Here is an 18318-nt window from a genome sequence, read left to right as displayed (position 1 = left end):
CCACCATACTATTATGCAGTCGTGTACCTAGATGATGTCATAATCCATATGCCAGACTGGGGAACCCACTTAGAGAAAGTTGAGGCACTACTACGCAGCTTAAGATGGGCTGGCCTCACCGCTAATCCTGCTAAATGCGCCATAGGGCCAGACGCTAGGTACCTGGGGTATATTGTAGGAAAGGGCATAGTGAAGCCCCAAATGAATAAGCTAGAGGCAATTAAAAACTAGCCCCGGCTGACCTGAAGGAAGCAGGTCCACGCGTTCCTAGGCGTGGTAGGCTATTACCGATGTTTTATTCCCCTCTTTGCCACTTGGGCAAGTCCCTTAACGGACCTGGTAAAGGCCCGAGATCCAGACATGGTGAAGTGGACCGGCGCAGCAGAGGGGTATTCACAGACCTTCGGATGGCCCTTTGTAATGACCCTGTACTCATAGCCCCAGACTTTAACAAGGAATTTATTTTACAAACAGACGCTTCCGAGGTGGGGTTGGGGGCGGTACTGTCGCAAATGGTGAGAGAAGAGGAACACTCTATCCTCTACCTAAGCAGAAGGCTGCTCCCAAGAGAACAGAAATACTCAGTAGTTGAGAGAGAATGCCTTGCTGTCAAATGGGCCATGGAGACACTGCATTATTACCTCTTAGGCTGGCGATTTACTTTTGTGACGAACCATGCACCCCTCCAGTAGATGCAGCGGAATAAAGAAAAGAAGGTCACCAGGTGGTTCTTATTCCTCCAGCAATTCCAGTTCCACATACGGCACAGGGCTGGATGCCACCACGGCAACGCTGAGGGTCTGTGACGAGCACACTGCCTGGTGTCCCAAGTTGCAGAACTCTATGGTGTTGGGGGGGGATATGTGATGGGGCAAGGCCAGATGGCTGTGGGACAGTAGTGAAAAACAGGTATGTTAGCACCAGGCTAAACAAACCCCTGTTACCATGGTAACCAAATGGCAGTTGCTCCAGGTTAATCAAGACACCTGGCGCCAATTAAGATCCTTCCAGAAAGCAGTGGAGACAGCGAGGTTGATTGGGACACCTGAAACCAATCAGGGGCTGGCTGAAACTGGTTAAAAGTCTCCCGGTTAGTCAGGAAGGTGTGCATGTCAGGCGCTATGGGAGGAAGTTGCGCTGTTGGAGAGGTTGAGCAGTACACACCATATCACGCACAAGGAAGGAGGCCCTGAGGTAAGGGTGAAGTGGAGCTTGAGGAATTGGGGGCTGCTGTGGGGAAGTAGTCCAGGGAATTATACACGTCCTGTTTTTAAACGATTAGCTACCGTAGCTGATACTATTAGGATCCCTGGGCTGGAGCCCAGAGTAGAGGGTGGGCCAGGGCTCCCTCCTGTGCCCCCGATTAATCACTGAGACTGAGAGACAACAGAGACTGTGCAAGGGAGGATAGCTTCTCCTAACCTCTCTCGCTGGCTTATGATGAAAATGGCTCAGTAGGCTGTGACCCCTGCCTCTAGAGAGAGAAGGGCTATGTGGAGGGTCACAGTGAACCTCTGAGTCCAGCAAAATCCACCAGGATGCATGGGGCCCACGGAGACAAGGACAGAGCTTTGTCACATATGGTAGATCTCAAAACACTCAGAAAGACCTCAGGACTTCTGGCATATGCTGCTCAAACGGTTTCACTTTTGTTTCTACTGCCTGTCTCTCCCTTCTCACATTTATCTTCAGACTTCTCCTTGTCCAGATCTATTTTGCCCTCAACAATCTTCTATTCATTGAACTTTTTGAAACTTTTCACTTTTAGAGAGAGGTGAGGGATTGACTCTGTGTACACAAATTTGCAGCAGGACAATAGGCTTGAGGTCTGTTATTTATCACCTCTATATATTTTAATACATTTTTGCTGTTAACAAGCATGTTATCTCTGGAGACGTAAATCCAGTCTGAGAATTGCAAAACTAAGCATCTCTGATGGTATCTTCTAGACTGAGCACTGAGTCCCATTGGGTAGATAGAAAGATTAACCTAAATAATCCGTATAGAAGCCCCTGTGACCCCATAAGATTGGGTCCCTAATCCATTAACTATTGGAACTAATTTACAAAACTTTTGTTAAATATTACACAAATATATTTGTCTCATACTATAGAATTAGAATTTGTAATCCCTAATCCATGATGAGATATCTTTGAGCTATAATATATCTAAAATAAAACTAAATTTTTAGATAGGTTTTTTCCCTCAAAAAGCATTTTATAAAAAAAACTGATTAACATTTTTTTTAAAAGATCATTGATTTTTATCCACCCTGTGCAATATACTCTTATTAAGAGGGTGAATTCAGCCAGTTAGGGTAATCAGAGCTGTGCTGGGGTTAGCTGGCTAATAGTCTATTTAAATACAAATATCTAAAGAAAAATAGTTGGTGTATTTTTTGTAGCTTTCACACTAAGCTTTGTTGCAGGGTAAAGAATAGTATCCTGTAAAAAAGGAATTTTACAGAAAGCAACGTTCAGAGGCATCTGTTTGTAGGGTATTTCATTAACCACTAAATAACACACTTTTATTTCTGAATTTTTCCCCTAATTCATAGTGCAAGCTCTTTTTATAACAAAATTTTTCATCGTATGAAAAAAGCCCAATAACTTAGATCCCTCTGTGAGTGGATGCTACACTGGTGCTGTCTAAGCCCTGACAATATTTAATTGTCAGGAACATCAGTTCATAAAAGCATAGGAATGGATCCTCAGCTGGTGTAAGTAGTTATAGGCCCAATGAAGTCAGTAGGTATTTGACAATTTACAAATGCTGAGGCTTTATCCCATGAAGTTTGAATCTTCATTCTGAAACATTTTTCTCATGTATTGACAAGATTACTTTTATTTTCTCTTCTGTTCTAAAATATAGAACTGCTCTAATGCAAATATTTAATAACCAACGTGTGAGAATGGCTGTCTGGTATTATGCATTTTCTGTTCTTTTTATAAGTTAATACAGAATCATTTATATTTGTCATCTTTTATTTTTTTTGCTTGATACACCTTCCATCATCCGTATACATTAGTGGCTTTTGGAAGATTCTGCCAGATTTCTCAACAGGAAAACTTGGCACTGCTACCCTCCTAGCTGTGACATGATAGCTCACTGGGATAGGGTTGCTTTAACTCTCAGTATCTGATTTCTCTCTTCTGTATTACAAGAAGCAACTAGCCTAACTAATAGCTTTCCCCTATATGCAGTGAATGGGCAAAGAAGCTTTGGGAGAAGTAGAGCATGTTCTCTCATGCTTAGTTTTTTTTATATGTCAATTTGAATAACCTGGAATGTGTAGCAAAATAGTGGTAACATTGCTGGGCTTACGGGTTCTACCAAGTAGGATACACTGAATTGTCAGGATTTCAGGTTTTGGAAACGTGGGACCACAATAATTCACTTAGTAGTTGGTTACCAGACATGATGCTTTCTCACTAAACTGTAAGCCACGGGGAGTCATTGGCCTCGCCTGGACTAGGAAGAAATGGTATTTTTTCAATCAAATTTAGTCAAAATAGTTTAACGTAATTGAATTAACATCAGTATAGGCTCAGTGTGATGGGTTATTGAGGCAATGAAAGGGTTAATGAGCTGCTGTGGGCTCAGTCATCCCAACCATGCTATAGGTATCAGGTTTGCAAGAAGAGGTTAAAAGGGTAGAGTCCAACTCATTTGGGAACTAGCTGGAAGAAAGAGTAGACCTCCAGGTCTCGCTCTGTGAGAAGCCTTCTGGGATCAGGAACTGCTTGAGATTGCTGCCAGCCAGTCTGTCTCCGAGGGAAGATAGGCCTGATGGAGGACTTTTATTTTGATTTGCTACTAGTGCCTTCCTTGTTATTGCTGGGAAAGACTGCTGTAGTTGTTGCCCCTCCCTCCCTCCTGCCCCCGAAAGGTGTGACAGCCTAATAAAACACTTTTGTCTTGTACACCTGACTGGGAACCTAGCAGCGGTTGCCCACAAGCTTTACAGCAACTCTGTTGCATGAGGTGATTTTAGATGGTTAAGTTACAATCTAATTTGATCTGCTAAAATCTAAACTGTGTCTATGTTGGTGTTAAATGGAGGGTTTATTCAAGCTAAGGTCATTTGACTGAAAAAAATATTTTCCCCCAGTCTTGACAAAGGCCATGGACTTCAGTGTAGAATAGGGGTCGGCAGCCTTTCAGAAGTAGTGTGCCAACTCTTCATTTATTCACTCTACTGTAAAGTTTTGCGTGCCAGTAATAGATTTTAACAGTTTTAGAAGGTCTCTTTCTATAAGTCTATAATATATAACTAAACTATTGTTGTGTGTAAAGTAAATAAGGTTTTTAAGATGTTTAAGAAGCTTCATTTGAAATTAAATTAAAATGCAGAGCCTCCCGACCGGTGGCTAGGACCCAGACAGTGTGAGTGCCACTGAAAATCAGCTCACATGCTGCCTTCAGCACATGTGCCATAGGTTGCCTACCCTGGTATAGAAGAAACTGGCTGTTCACGTTTTTGATTTATTGTAAAATACCATTCCAACCAGAAAGCAAAGATGGGAGAAGAGTATTGTCGTCAGAGTATTACTCAAGAGTACTAAGAGATGCAAGAACCTTCTGAACTGAAACATTAATGCAGAAACAGTTATTCAGATAAAAAGAGGAATGGGGCCTGGGGTCAGTCTGACAGTGTTGTGTTTCTGACTTCCTGGAATTCTTAATTTCCAGCTAGACTCTGCGGGGGTGGGTGGTAGGGGGAGTTGCAATGGTTGCAGCAGCTTGTCTAACCTAACGCTTGCTGCTTTCACTTCATTTAAGGACATGTCTACACTTAAAGTTAATAGCTTCATCAGGGAGGGTGTGAAAAACCCCACCCCTGTGAGCGACATGGCTATATTGACAAAACCCCCAGTATACACACAGCTGTGTGGATGGAAGAGTATTTCTGTCAACATAGCTAACATTGTTCAAGAAGATAGTGTTCCTAGATCAGCAGAAAAACTTTTTCTGTAGGTATCAGCTGTGTCTACACTAGCGTGCTCTGAAAGCTTAGGCTATGAGACGTAGACATAACCTGAGACTAAACTATTCTGATTTAAACACCTGTTATATTGGTGTAACTACAGCCCTTATAATTAGGGGATTGTACTGTTTTAACTCTGTTTCTAACCCACTGTAGCAGTACAAAAGCTGTGTGTAGACCAGTCCTTACATTCATACACACTCCTGGGATGCTGACTTCCCTTACACCTAGTCAACCCAAAAATGATTTTGTTTTAAAGGTTAGAAGAAAACTGAAAAGTTTCTCTCAGTTATGGAGCTGTTAATTCGCACATTTGTTTTTCAGAATTTGTTCTCCCTTTACTCATGTGATAAATCAAACATGACTTGTGTCATGGTATAATTCCCCACTCTGAACCTTAGCGTCCAAAAGATGGGGTACCAGCATGAATTCCTCTAAGCTCAGTTATCAGCTTAGAACCTGTAGCGCTGCCACCAACTAGGAATTCCAGTGCCTGGTACACTCTGGTCCCCCCAGAACCTTGCCGGGGACCCCCAAGACCCAGACCCTCTGGATCTTAACACAAGGAAAGTAAAGCCTTTCCCTCACCGTTGCCTCTCCCAGGCTTCCCCTCCCTGGGTTTCCCTGGAAAATCACTGTGATTCAAACTCCTTGAATCTAAAACAAAGAGGAAAATCCACCTTCCCCCCTCCTTCTTTCTCCCCCTCCCAGACTCTTCCTGGGAGAGAAAGTAATCCTAACACAGAGAGAAATTAGCCTCTCTCTCCCCCTTCCCTCCTTTCTCCCCACCAATTCCCTGGTAAATCCAGACCCAGTCCCCTGGGGTCTCACAAGAATAAAAAAACAATCAGGTTCTTAAACAAGAAAAGCTTTTTAATTAAAGAAGGAAAAAAACAGTAAAAATTATCTTTGTAAATTTAAAATGGAATAGGTACAGGGTCTTTCAGCTATAGACACTGGGAATACCCTCCCAGCCTAAGTATTCAAGTACAAATTAAAATCCTTTCAGCAAAATATAAATTTGAACTCCTTCCAGCCAAATACACATTTGAACTCCTCCCAGCCAAATACACATTTGCAAATAAAGAAAACAAACATAAGCTTAGCTCGCCTTATCTATCCAGTACTCACTATTTTAAACTTATAAGAGCCTGTATCAGAGAGATTGGAGAGAAACCTGGTTGCACATCCTGTCCCTCTGAGCCCCCAGAGAGAACAACAACCAAACACTAACAGCACACACAAAAACTTCCCTCCCTCAAGATTTGAAAGTATCCTGTCCCCTGATTGGTCCTCTGGTCAGGTGACAGCCTGGCTCACTGATCTTGTTAACCCTTTACAGGCAAAAGAGATATGAAGTACTTCTGTTCTATTAACTCTTAATTATCCGTTTATGACAACTTGTTTTTGCAACTTCCAACATGCTATGGATTTACTCCTCAGTACAGACATTTGACTTGGATGGATTTGAAAAGACTGGCTAAAACGAAAAAAGTTACAAACACTTTAAACCTCCCAGTCCTTTTCAGATGCTTGCCTTGCAGTTTTTGCTAATATGACTCTACTAATATGTACATTTCCTCATCTTCCTCATGCCAGGCTCAGTTGACATACTACCTGGGCTCATTTCAAACAACTCCCTACATTCCTAGAGTGCAGGGGAGAGAGGAGGGAATCCCAACTTTGGGACCCTATTTCTGGGAGTAGAAAGGGGGCCCATATCACTGCCCCTCAAATGGCTGAAGAGACTTTCTTCAGACTTACAAAAATATTTAGTATGGACTGAAATCAAACTTTGCAAGTTCTAGCTGAGAAAATGGTGAGGGAAAATGGGTTTAGAATGGAAATACCATAGCCTATAGTCAGTGTTGTTGATACAATGGATGTTTAATATTAGTATTGTAACAGTGGACTCCTCTATGGCTTGTTTACTAATTTCTCCTAAATCTTCTAATTCACACTACTATGTTTCCCCCCTCCAGGTGAATGGAAAAGGTTCATTATGGTGTGTTGATCCAGAATATAAGCCAAATCTTATACAAGCACTGAAAAAGCAACCTTTTCCCTCAGCACTTGCATTTTATACCCCACCGGCTTCACCACCGAGGTAGGCAAATTTTCCGTTACAAGTATAGCATTAAGTTATGGTAACCTTTCCCAAAGAACACAACAGCCTGGGCAACCTATAACACAAAGGAAGTAGTTATTTGGGGGAAAAAATGGGGTGACCAGTTATGCCTCCCAAACTCTATTGTTTCCTGACATGGGAGTGGAGAGGAATGGAAGTAGAGGATTGAGAAAAAGAGACAAAATACTGCATGGAAGGTTGGTTAATAGATTGAAAATGACTGGTGGAGAGAAGGAGATGAATGGGGCTCAGGGAGGGAAGTGGGTTGAATGGACAAGGAAGTGAGAATCTAGTGAGTCTAGATTTTTCAGGCTGATACATCAGGACACCTGTCTCCTGAGAAGCATTTGATATCTGTGGGGAAGGAGGAAAAGTGTATGAAGCAAGTGGGCAGGAAGGAGGGCTCCCTCTCCAGAAAATCTGGGACACCTTTCAAAAATGGAGGTGGAGAAAACAGTTTTTAACCCTGTGTATTTTGTTCTCCCCTAAACTCAACTCATAGCTATGTTTTCTAACCCATTCTTGCAAGCCCAGCATCTTTTTCTGTCCTTTGTTAATCTCCTGGGTTTTCATTTGGGTTGGTTTGTTCGTTTTTACTGCTTGTCTTCTGCTGGTTCCTCTTCCGTTTATGTGCACCCTGTTCTTTCTCTACTCTCACTTTCTCCCTGTTCTTTCTTCCCAATGTGACTCTATCAGGGACATAGCTAGGAGCAGCACAAAGAGGAGCTACTGCTATTAGCAAGTCTTTGGGCTGCCTTTCAGCTATTTTCAGGTTTGTTGGGAGCAAATATCCCTTCTTGTCTCACTAACTTGATGGGTCTGAACATCTGTGGGTAGCAGTACTGCACTGTGCCCTGGGTTTTGTGTAAGTGGGACAAAACCCCAGTTTCAGTGGAACTAACCACGACTAGCCTGGAATGTCTGGGCATCTTAAACTTAAAGAAAAGGCAGTAGAAAAAAATAGTGACTTATTGAAAACACTTATTTGCTGACATATCTACAAAGCAGGGACGGGCAAACTTTTTGGCCTGAGGTCTGCAGTGGGTTTCAGAAATTGTATGGAGGGATGGTTAGCGGAATCTGTGCTTCCCCAAACAGCCAGGCGTGGCCTGGCCCCTGCCCTCTATCTGCTCTCCCCTTTTTCTTGACCCTGACAGCCCCCCTCCCCGGACTCCTGCCCCATCCAACCCCCCCGTTCCCTGATGGGCCCCCCCCCGGACCCCTACTCCATCCAGCCATCCCTTCTCCCTGTCCCCTGACTGCCCCCAGAACCCCTGCCCCGACTGCAGGGGAGGGGGAATAGCAGGGGAGGGGTCAGGGGCTAACCTCCCAGGCCAGGAGCCCAGGAGCCAGGCAGGAGGGTCCCGCAGGCCAGATGTGGCTTGTGGGCCATAGTTTGCCCACTTCTGCTACAAAGGAATACTCCATACTTCTATATAGAAACTATATCCATTCATGTTGGAGGATTTCTTTTGTATGTTCATACTATTTTAAAAATAAAATACTTTAAAAAGTTAAATTGGAAAAATAAAAATATATATTTAAAAGTATATAATCTAAGCTGAGGATGGTAGATGATTCAACTCTAATGAATAAAGAGAAATATTTCAATATTACTTTCTTCTAGAACTTATAATTGCTAGGTCTACCACAAAACTCAACTTGGCATTTTACTTTTAAATGAAACTGCTACACTGACCCTTGGATTTGACACCCTAATGCAAGCGTTTAAATACATAGTAGTGAATAAAAAGCTTTGCACAGCTTGGTGGCTTATACTTGGGTTTTTTATTCTCTTATTTACAAAAGTGGTCTCTAACCATCTAGCTGTGTTAAGCCATATGTGATCATTCTTCTGTTTGAAAGAGCCCAGCAGAAGAATTTGAAGCTATTGTAAGGCACTTGAAAAGTGTATTTGGCACTTTGGAATATATATGTTAAAAATAATCAATTTTAAAATCTATTTTAAAATGTCTAACTGCAAAGCACTTTTTTATAATATATAGCTGCATTTATTTAGAAAGAAATCACTATTGGAATAAAAACATTAATAAAAATCATTGCAGAAAATTTGAGTACTATTAAATATTCAAAACTAAAAGTGTCATAATATGGTTCATGGTCTTTTCAGGCTTCTTGTTGTCAAAACAATGGCAACTGAAACAACAGTCATTAGATTCTAGAAGGTGATGTGTTTTACAAGAGCTAGTATTTTTGCGTAATGGGCATGAGCTTCTCTGTAGATAAAATTTGAAGTGAAGGCTCTGTCCTAAAAACCTTTGTTCATGAGTTTGTTTGTTTTTTGTCTTGTTTGCAGAGTCAAACCCTAAATTCATAAGGACCTGATCCTGCAGACACTGAAGTAGAAGTAACTTCATTCATATGAATAGTCCTCATTGACAACAGCGGGGACCACATAAGTGAGAAACTTTACTCCAAATGCATAAGTATTTGCAGGATCAGGTCCCAAATTTGTAGCACTTTTGTTGTTTGTAGTTTTTCTTTTTCATTGTGTCCCTGCCCACAGGTATATGGGATCTTGGGGAGCAATTATCACACAGGTGGGGTGCCAATTAATTTCTTTATTAAAGGGAAAAGGAAGTGGTGGGAATTTAACAATGAAATGCGATGGGATGGGGTGTATAAGGTGTTTACAATAGACAGTGATGGGGGGGGTTCTTATTGAACAGTGTAGGGAGTTTTAACAGTGGGGTACAGTAAGTGGGGTTCAGCACAATGGGATACAGTACAGTCAATAAGTAAGTTAACCTTATATAGGAACAGCTCTAGATACAGTGTGGAATGCAAAACGTACCCAAAAGAAAATGCAAAATAAAATGGTAGCTTCTGTATAAAAATGGTATACAAAGTATATTTAGAAAAATGGAGGCAACTAATGGGGTGTTATAACCACAAGTAAAATGTGAGTCACAGTGCAATAATACAATATGGGTGATAAGTGAAATTATGTAATGTAGGAAATTACTGACTTAATTTGTGAGGCTGTGATAGCAAGAGTGTACCTAAAAGCTGGGTCAAGAAACAGGAGGGGGGAGGGGAGTGAGTGATTAGTGGTATCTGACGAGAGGAGAGTGCAGCTGCAAGCAGCGAGAGACTCTGAAGCCCAGAGCAGCAGTCTTCAGGAGCCTGCGGGCTGAAGGTATGGGAGACAAGAGCAGCTGGAGCGCACTTAAGGGGAGTCTGGGAGCAGCAAGAGGGGAGGGCGCTGAACGTGTAAGCGATGAGAAGGCACGTGGAGAATGGGGGAGACGGCTGAGGGAAGAAACAGGCTGCAGCAGCGGAGAGCACTTCAGGGAAGAAACAGGCTGCAGCAGCGGAGAGCACTTCAGGGAAGTTGCGGAGCAGCGGGGTGAAGACAAACGGAGCAGTGTGATGGTGATCTTCGGTAGGGGAGGGGCAGCAGAGGAGCGGGGGCACGAACACAGGGGAGACAGGGAGAGGCAGCAGAGAGGTGTAAAGAAGGGCTAGAGGGACACTCAAAAAAAAAAAAGAAGAAAAGAAGCGGCAAAGGGTTTGGGAAGTTACACGGGGGGGAGAGGGAAGCAGCAAGGGGTTACAACAGGGAGACACGGAGAAGTACACAGAGGGAGAGATTGGGGCGGGGGAAAAACAGACATGGGAAAGTTCAGGGAGAGATTGGGACAGCGGGAAGACGAATTCAAGCAGTATAAATCTTATCTATCCTCTAACTTAATCAAACTTATATAAATTACAAGCAGCTTATACAAAGTAATAAAACAGGTACAGAATGCAACCAGGCAATGGCTTTTTAAAATCTATCTTAATCAAGGACTAGGCAAAACAACAAATATTACAATTCTAAGCAAACTATAACAAGCAACTATACAGAGCAACAAAACAGCAAACTATAACAAGGCGGGTGAAACTTACAAGCTCTACAATCTTAGCAAACTATGACTTATTAAACTAAAAAGCAAAACCTACGGTGCACCTTATGCTATGGGGAAGTTACAGAGGGCAGAGTGGTATGTGCCCAGGATACAGCTCCCAAGGCAGTCCCCAAGGAAGCCAGGGGATGGTGGCTGCAGCAGTGGATACAGCTGAAAGCAGGGAGCAGAGCTTAGCAGCGGCACAAGCTTATTTTTAGCAGCAAAGCGCTGCGGAGTTTAAGAGAGGTTTTAAGACACAGACCAAGGTTTAGCTTGAGTCTGTGTGCTAGGGAAACAGAGCCAGCAGCTAAAGTAATAAAATAAAAGTATGGAAAGTTTCACAGAGGGAGTCTTACCAGTCCCCAAGGCAGCAGCAAAGTCAGAAGCAGCAGCAACATCAGAACAAGCAAAGAGGGCTCGGTATGGTCTCGATAATCAGGAGATCTCTCAGGCAGCAATTCGTTCTTCGTGGGGGGGGGTTTAAAAACCGGGGGTACGCTCAAAAATAAAACGAGAGTGGAGAAAGGACCCCCCAAAACCCCTGGCTGATCAGACCAGGCAGCAATGCAGGAACCTTTCTGATGTCTGTTTTTAAAGGCAAGCTTAGGCAGTTTCCCGCCAGTAATCCTGATAGGCTCCCTCTGTCACAGGGGAGGAGGCACAGGGAAAAAACTGCAGGTGAGCACAGAGACATGCCTGGGCAGGGTCCTGTGCAATAAGTGACTCAAAAGCACATGAGGCCTATGACTCATGCCCAGGATCTTAAAAACACAATAGGTCTTGCAGCTCTAGACATTGCCTGCCCTACACCAAGCCCAGGTTCAACAAGGTGATAACAGGACTAACCCTTTGAACAGGGCAGTGGTCCCACTTAGCACGCAGCACAAGTGGCCATCCCTTTGAGAAGGGCAGTGGCTCTTGGTAAACAACTTAAGGGGCCCTCCCTTTGAGAAGGGCAGTGGCCTTGGTAAACAACTTAACAGCCATGGAAGGGCGGCCACAGGAGGAGAACAAAAACAAAATGGAGTATGGGGACAGCTGTAAGAAACAAAATGGAATAGGGGGATAGCTGTAACAGACATATTGAAGCCAGGCAACAGTCTCACACTAATTATGTTAGTTACTGCACATAATGTGAAATACTGGCCCTATTGAAATCAATGGCAAAATTTCCATTGACTTCAATAGGTCCAGGATTTCACCTCAGGCTTTATTATTGCGTATCTTTTTTTTTTCTTTTCTATTAACTAAATGTTTGATATATTTTCTTCTGTCTTTTGAAGTTTTTTCTTTTTAAATTCCTCCTTTAAAAAAATTACATTTCTAGGCCTCTGACCTGTGCAGGAAAGGGATACATTCATCCTTCTCTTTTTTCTTAGCCTAAGTTTTGACTATGTCTAAATTACAAGTTTAAGTCGACTTAAGTTATGTCAACCTACTGCCACTGCTGTAATTAAACCACCTTGCATGTCCTCACTATGCTCCATGTGTTGGCAAAGCAAATCCTCAGTAGCAGCTCTTGCATCAACACAGAGAGCTGTGCACTGTGGGTAATTGGCCCTCTGTGCAACTGGTGCAGGATGTTTTGGGAAGGGTTTGTAATGCCTCATGGGGCCAGGTTTAGTGTCACATGATGCAGGTTTCTCAGTCCCATCATTCGATGGGTATCCTACTAAATTACCAGCTGCTTTTCAAATGCCCTGCTAACCTGCAAGCCAACCATATCTGTTAGAAAGCATGGATCCTGCATCACTCTTCAATATTGTGCTGTGTGTTATGAACATAAGGCTATAAGAAGGGCTCAGTGGGGGGCTATTTGGCTGGGGGAGGCTGTGAAGGAACATTTTAACATTGAGCCAAAGTAATATGTATTTCTGTAGTGTGCTGAGCCTGGCATTGTTTGTTTGCACCATGCTATAAACTTTGTATGATTGCTGTATGTGCCCAACTCTTATAATTCATGTGCACCTATCGTTATTGTCTTGAATGTTAGCACCAGCCACTATGTGATGGAGAATAATAAAGATAAATTCAGTTTCCAAAAGTAGATTTTTATTCCACACCCATGCAAACATACCTATGTAATACTGAGGTAAACTTCATACATGCAGGGGAAAGTATCTTTAAAGGGGATGGAAGAGGGAATTCATAAGCACATACAACTGGCTGTAAGAGCCTCCTTGGGGTATGTGCAGCTGTCATGTTTAATCTCCCATGGGGTGGAGTGCCTTGGGTATTGCTGTGGCCCCAGAAGATACATGGAATTGGTGGGCAGGGATGGGGGGAAGGGGAATGTAGGGAGGTCCTTGTGATTCTCTCTCCCAGCCTCCCTACAGTGATTTCTCCGCCCAGACCCAAGAAATCCACCACCTTCTGTGTACTCCAGGCAGCATCATGTTTGCTGCATGGAGCTGACATGCTCATCTGAGCAGTCGCCCTGCAAATTTGTGGATATCTGTTTTATATCATTTTTGTGGATCATGGATTGGATGTGGATACAAATTTTGTATCTGAGCAGGGCTCTAGCTATGTGAGCTCTCCACACTGAGCAAACAGGAAGAGCAATTTCAAAACTCCATGGGGCTTTAAAAGGGGAGGAGCACATATCTGTGTACCTGGCTGCAGAGCAGTGCAGTTCAAAACAGTGATCAGAGCAGTCACAGTGGGCATTGTGGGATACCTCCTGGAGGCCACTTTGGATGTCGTAAACAATGCAGTATCTACACTGACACTGCATCATTCTAACCAGATCGCCTTAAGTTCTCGTCGGCGTAGCAGGAAAGTTAAAGCAGCGGTAGGAGTACATCTCCATAGTTAGGTCAATGTAAGCTGCCTAATGTCGGCTTAACTTTGTAGTGTAGAGAAGCCCTTAAATCTTAATCCAATAGTTCTTAGAGAGCTGTGGTTTAAGGCATAAGTAAATATTACTCTAAAGTTTTATTGTGAACAGAGTAATTCAGACATTTAGCTTTAGCTGTTATTTCAGCAGTAGTACTGCAAGGAAGCAGTTTCTAAATAATAACAATAATTAATAAACATATATATGGTATTAGTGAGACCAGTACTCAAATAATGAGTACTGTTTTGGTGTCAGCATTTTAAAAAAAGAATGGAAAAATTGGAGAGGGTGGAAAAAATGTCTTACAGTGAGAGGCTTTTAGCGTTTACAATCTATTTAGTTTATCAAAAAGAAGATTCAGAGGTGATTTGATTTCAGTGTATAAGGACCTTCACATGAAGAAAATACCAGGTACTAAATGGCTGTTTAATCTAGCAGAGAAGGAGATAACAAGAACCAATGTCTGGAAGCAGAAACCAGACATATTCAAATAAGAAATTAGGCACAAATTTTTAATAGTGTGTGATTAACCATTGTTGAAAACTAACAAGGGAAGTGGTGGATTCTCCATCACTCGATGTCTTAAAATCCAGATTAGATGCTTTCAGGAAGTTATGCTTTAATCAAACACAAATTGTTATTCTCAGTATAGAGATATCTGAGTGAAATTTAATGGCCTCTGGTATCCAGCAGTTCAGACAAAAAGATCAAATCATCCTTTCTGGCCTTTATGAATCTAAATGCTACTTTTATTAGTGAACAAAATATATATCTATAATAATGCCAAACAGAATGTTATAATCCCTCCACCCCCATCCCAAAAGCTTAATCTATCCTTGAAGAGAAAGAAAATGATGGTTACTGTGCCAGAGGAAGCCCCAGATTTCATCGAGAGGGCTTGTATTTGTAGTCAGTAATATTTTAGCATGGTCTTAGAGCTATTATTCACCTGTTGTCCCAAAAAACATAATTGTTGCCTTTTTAAATTTTGGTCAGCTTCTGATGTACAGGACCCATTTTTAGACATAAATCTTTGGTACAGTAAATGATTGGCATAATTGATGTACTTTGTTTCTATGAAACCTGTTAAGCAAGTTGAGTATAGTGAGTATGGCCAGTTTCTAATATATGCATTTTGCCTTTAGGTTATGGTGATCACCTAGATCCTGATCCTGCACACACTTAAGCATGTGCATAGCTTTCCTCTTGTGATTAGTTCTACTGAAGTCAAATTATAGGTGGACATAGTGTTTGAAGGATCTGAGCCCATGTGAAAGGACAGGTTGCTATATTTCTTGCACACTTGCCACTTCATCACTTTATGTGAAGGACTGCAAATCAAACAATGTCGTGTAGATCCCTTATTTAGTTGTGATTTTCCATTCTTTGAATAAATTCTCCTTGTTCATCCTCTCCTGCACCACATCAACCTATCCAGACAAAAAATTGAAATAGCTGTGTTTGTTTATAGAGCTAAACTGTTATGTTTTCTTGGATGGTGAATGTGACAATTTTCAGAGTCAATGAAAACAAGATTGATATCAGTAACTACCACCAAACATAATGCAGGCTAGCAACGTACCAGTTTTGTTACACACTTCAATTAGTGCACTTTTGTCACTGATATACTGCACCATTGCTAATCTAGTTATGAAACCCCTTTCAGCACAGACTGTTAACTATGCCAAATTGAAATTATGATTATATGATGAGGATGAATCCTCAGTGGGCCCGACACAGCCTCCGGTGGTGGCTCGGTGGCTAGAGCCTCGAAAAGACCTTTGGCCTCCCTCAGCCACCCACGAAGGGGTCAGTGGAGCGCTTCTCCTTGGTTCCGCGCTCAGAAGGGGACCAAGTGTTGGGACCTGCGGCTCTGGTGGGGACGCAGAGTACCACACCTCTATTTTCATCCTCCCCCAATGAGGCAATCATGGCACCTCCTCCTCCTGTGCCTCAGGAGGATACAAAAACCCACCAAGAACATTTGAAAAGGGTGGCATTAAGCCTCAACCTACAAGCTGAGGAGGTGGAGGCACCCTTGGACTCCCTCTTTGATGTCCTCTCGGCTACAGTGCCAGCCTGGGTGGCTCTCCACCTCCACGAAGGGGTGGCAAAGATGTCCAATGCCCAGTGGAGACCCCGGCTTCCTTGTCCCCCATCTCCAAGAAGGCAGAACGAAAGTATTTTGTGCCCGCTAAGGGGCACAAGTATCTATATACCCACTCCACTCCCAACTCTCTAGTAGTTGAGGCAGTCAACCATAAGGAGCATTAGGGCCAACCCGCTCCTACCCCTAAGAATAAGAACTCGAGGAGACTAGACTTGTTTGCTAGAAAGATTTATTCTTCTTTGAGCTTCCAACTGAGGGTGGCGAACCACCAAGCCCTGCTGGGCAGATATGACTTTAACTTGTGGGGCTCAATGCCAAAGTTTGTGGACTCCTTCCAGGAGTGTGAGAAGAAGGAGTTAAAGGTTCTAGTTGAGGAGGGCACAGCTGCCACCAGAGTGGCCCTTCAGGCAACCTCAGATGCTGCAGACATGGATGCAAGATCTATGGCCTCTGCAGTGTCCATAAGAAGAGTGCTGTTCCTCCTGTTATCTGGGCTGTCCAGCGAGGCACAGAGCTCCTTGCAGGACCTCCCATTCGACGGCAAGGCCCTGTTCACGGAACAAACAGACGGGAAGTTACACGGTCTCAAGGACTCCCGCACGACATTAAAGACTCTTGGTCTCTATGTCCCGGCCCCGGCCAGGACCAAGTTCAAGCTGCAGCTAGCCCCCAGTCAGGCCACCCACTCCAGATACGAGTCCCCTTCTAAAAAATCAAGGGACTATAAAAAGCGCTCACAGCGGCAGTCTTGGCCTGCACCCCAGCCTGGGCCCTCCAAGGGCAAGCAGGCGGGTAAGCACCAGTTTTGATGGGACACCCGGGGATGACTTACCAGTTTGTACCAGGGATCCACCCAATCTTTCCTTCTCCAACCGCTTATGTACTTTCCTCCCAGAGTGGTTGCTGCTGATGTCAGACTGATGGGTCCTCAACACGATCTCTCAGGGCTATACCCTCCAGTTTCTCTCTTCCGCACTTGAAGGGCTTGGGTCGCCTCTTCCCTTATGTTAAACCCATGGTCCCTCCATTTGGACCTCCGTTTGAGCCGCTTGCTAAATGCTTCTGGTCCCACCTCTCATGGAAAGTAGCCTTTTTTGTGGCAATCGCATCTGTTAGGAGTGTCTCGGAGCTTCGGGCCCTGACCTCTGAACCCCCATACCCGGTGTTCCATGAGGATAAAGTCCAGCTTCACCCACAACTTTCGTTCCTCCCTAAGGTGGTCGCCACCTATCATATGGGCCAAGACATTTTCCTGCCGGTGCTCTGTCCCAAACCCCACGCATCCAGTAAGGAGCGCCACTTATATGGAAGTGGCGCTAGATGTGAGACGGGGTCTGGCTTTTTACCTGGAACTTATAAAACCATTCAGGAAGTCTTCACAACTGTTGATTGCCACGGCTGAATGCATGAAAGGTCGGCCGATCTCCACTCAGCGGCTCTCCAACTGGATCACTTCATGTGGCACATACTTGTTATGACCTGGAGGGAGTTCCCCTGCCGCCGATTGTGAGGACACACTCAACTAGCGTGCAAGCCTCGTCGGCTGCCTTTCTGGCTCACGTCCCTATTCAGGACATTTGTAGGGGTGCCACATGGTTGTCAGTCCACATGTTCACCTCACATTATGAAATCGTCTCCCAAACTAGGGAGGACGCCAGGTTCGGCAAGGCAGTGCTCCGTGAACTCTTATCCACCTCTAACAGGTATAGCTTGGAGTCACATATTGTGAAATGCACATGAGCAATCACTCGAAGAAGAAAAGACAGTTACCTTTTCCGTAACTAGTGTTCTTCGGGACGTGTTGCTCATGTCCATTCCACATCCCGCCCTCCTTCCCCTCTCTTGGAGTTGTCTGGCAAGAAGGAACTGAGGATGGGGGGAGCACGCAGCGCCCCTTATATCGCACCATAGTGGTGCCACTCCAGGGGTTGCTAGGGGCACTCCCCTATGGGTACTCCTAAAGGAAAAACTTACGGCACCGGTGCATGTGGCGAGCACGCACACCTGTTGTGGAATGCACATGAGCAACACATCTCTGTAACATCAGTTACGGAAAAGGTAACTGTCTTTTGCTAACTATGGTAATTCTGAAAATAAGGTTGCCTAACTTTTTAGGCACCCAGGTTTTTTAATCTTTAATCATGGGCCATGCTCACTGCAAAGCTCTGATTATACACTGAGCTTGAAAAATCTATCATTGCCTACTAACCTGAGGTCAAATCCTTCTACGATGGTAAGAAAGACCTATGTTCCATGAAATTTGAAAGAATAAAACAGTTGTGCACTGTTTGTTGTATATGGCATTTAATTGCAACATATTGCTAATCAAATTTCTTTTGTATA

At 43.6% G+C, this 18318-nt stretch overlaps 1 protein-coding gene across 6 annotated transcripts in view; it reads left to right on the top strand.

Moving 5' to 3' along the window:
- The window catches only part of FOXN2 (forkhead box N2), a 120780-nt gene that overhangs the window by 90141 nt on the left and 12321 nt on the right, over positions 1–18318 (top strand). For all 6 annotated transcript variants that reach the window (XM_030557754.1, XM_030557755.1, XM_030557750.1 and 3 more), the window contains one exon: positions 6970–7094. In XM_030557754.1, the coding sequence (XP_030413614.1) occupies positions 6970–7094 (125 nt within the window). The remainder of the gene's footprint in view (positions 1–6969; positions 7095–18318) is intronic.

The sequence above is a fragment of the Gopherus evgoodei genome, chromosome 3 (genome assembly GCF_007399415.2).
Source record: "Gopherus evgoodei ecotype Sinaloan lineage chromosome 3, rGopEvg1_v1.p, whole genome shotgun sequence".
In the NCBI taxonomy this organism is placed as follows: Eukaryota; Metazoa; Chordata; order Testudines; family Testudinidae; genus Gopherus; species Gopherus evgoodei.
The sequence above is the reverse complement of the archived record's forward strand: the minus strand, read 5'-3'. Positions and strand labels throughout refer to the sequence as shown.